Source organism: Elephantulus edwardii, unplaced genomic scaffold (genome assembly GCF_000299155.1).
Source record: "Elephantulus edwardii isolate Elephantulus edwardi_28Jun2011 unplaced genomic scaffold, EleEdw1.0 scaffold00205, whole genome shotgun sequence".
In the NCBI taxonomy this organism is placed as follows: Eukaryota; Metazoa; Chordata; class Mammalia; order Macroscelidea; family Macroscelididae; genus Elephantulus; species Elephantulus edwardii.
This window is the reverse complement of record NW_006399955.1, coordinates 2,527,006-2,528,235: the sequence shown is the minus strand read 5'-3', so window position 1 is coordinate 2,528,235 and position 1,230 is coordinate 2,527,006. Positions and strand designations below refer to the sequence as shown.

Here is a 1,230-nt window from a genome sequence, read left to right as displayed (position 1 = left end):
GATTTTGGGTTTTCATTCATTCATTGTTGCACAGTCAGACTATCAATTACTCATGTGCAAGTTCAAATTGAAGCCTAAGAAAATGAAAATAAGTCCATAAGAACCAAGATATTGTCTTGAATATATTCCATATGAATTTCAAGATAATCTAAACAATAGATTTGAAGTATTGAATTTCAGTGATCAAAAACCAACCAGACGATTTATGGAATGATAACAAGGATATCATCTATGAAGAAAGCAAAAGATTATTACAAAGACAGGGGAGAAAGAGAAAACTTAAAATGGATGTTAGAAGAGATTCTAAAAATTGCATTAGACAATCGAGAAACCAAAACAAAGGGAGAACACACCAAAGTAAAAGAGCTGAACAGAGGATTTCTAAGGGCAGCTCGAGTATTATAATGGCATCAATTAGGATACTTTGTTGTTGTTTTTGATTAGTTTTGAGTTGAGCAAGACTCATTGTGACTATGAACAAAAGGCCTGAATCCTTCCACAACTATTACCATTTATCAAAGTTCACAGAGTTTCCAGAGGCATGCTGTTTAGGAAGTAGATGCCACTCCTGCTTTCAAAGAATACTTTAGATAATTTTAAAAAAATAGCTATAAAATATTTATCCAAAGTTAAAAAACAGTGTTTATTAAAAATATGCATTAGATATTACATTTAAAACATAGTTTTATCTCTCTGTATTAGGTATGATTATATTTGACATATATATTTTACCTGTTATGTATATTTGATGTTGGAATTGATAGTCTGACCCACAATCCACTGCTGGCCTGTTTTTGACTGCTGATATTGAACTTCTCCAATGATTCCTACTATAAATGCAATAAGTTTGATTCCTCTAAAGCCCTTCAGGTAAGATTCATCCATAAAGTCATTACTTGTTTCTTTTAAAAAAAAAGGTTATTTGCAATGAATAAATCACTGAAAGTACAAAATTATATTATTCTATTTCCAGCCTTATTTTTATCACCAGGCCCATTTTTTCAACTACTACTATTCCTTCTTCACTGTTTCCAAGTTTTGTATTCTGTTCACCAATTATCGTTAATGCACTGTTATTGCATGTTTGGGCAATTTTGTACTGCAAGATTGAGTGAAAAAAATCAATGTCTTCCTCTTTGGTTCTAGATGTAGGAGCATATATTCTAATAATAGTTGTATTAGCTATATCACATCACTCACCACATTGTATTTCAGATGTTGTTGTTGTTA

The 1,230-nt window shown here is 31.1% G+C and overlaps 1 protein-coding gene across 1 annotated transcript in view; it reads left to right on the top strand.

The window, feature by feature from the left end:
- LOC102853269 (NEDD8-like) overlaps positions 1 to 152 on the top strand; it is a 2,023-nt gene extending 1,871 nt beyond the window's left edge. Inside the window, exon 2 of the mRNA XM_006897196.1 lies at positions 91 to 152. Within this exon, the coding sequence (XP_006897258.1) occupies positions 91 to 152 (62 nt within the window). The remainder of the gene's footprint in view (positions 1 to 90) is intronic.
- The last annotated feature ends 1,078 nt before the right edge of the window (positions 153 to 1,230 follow it).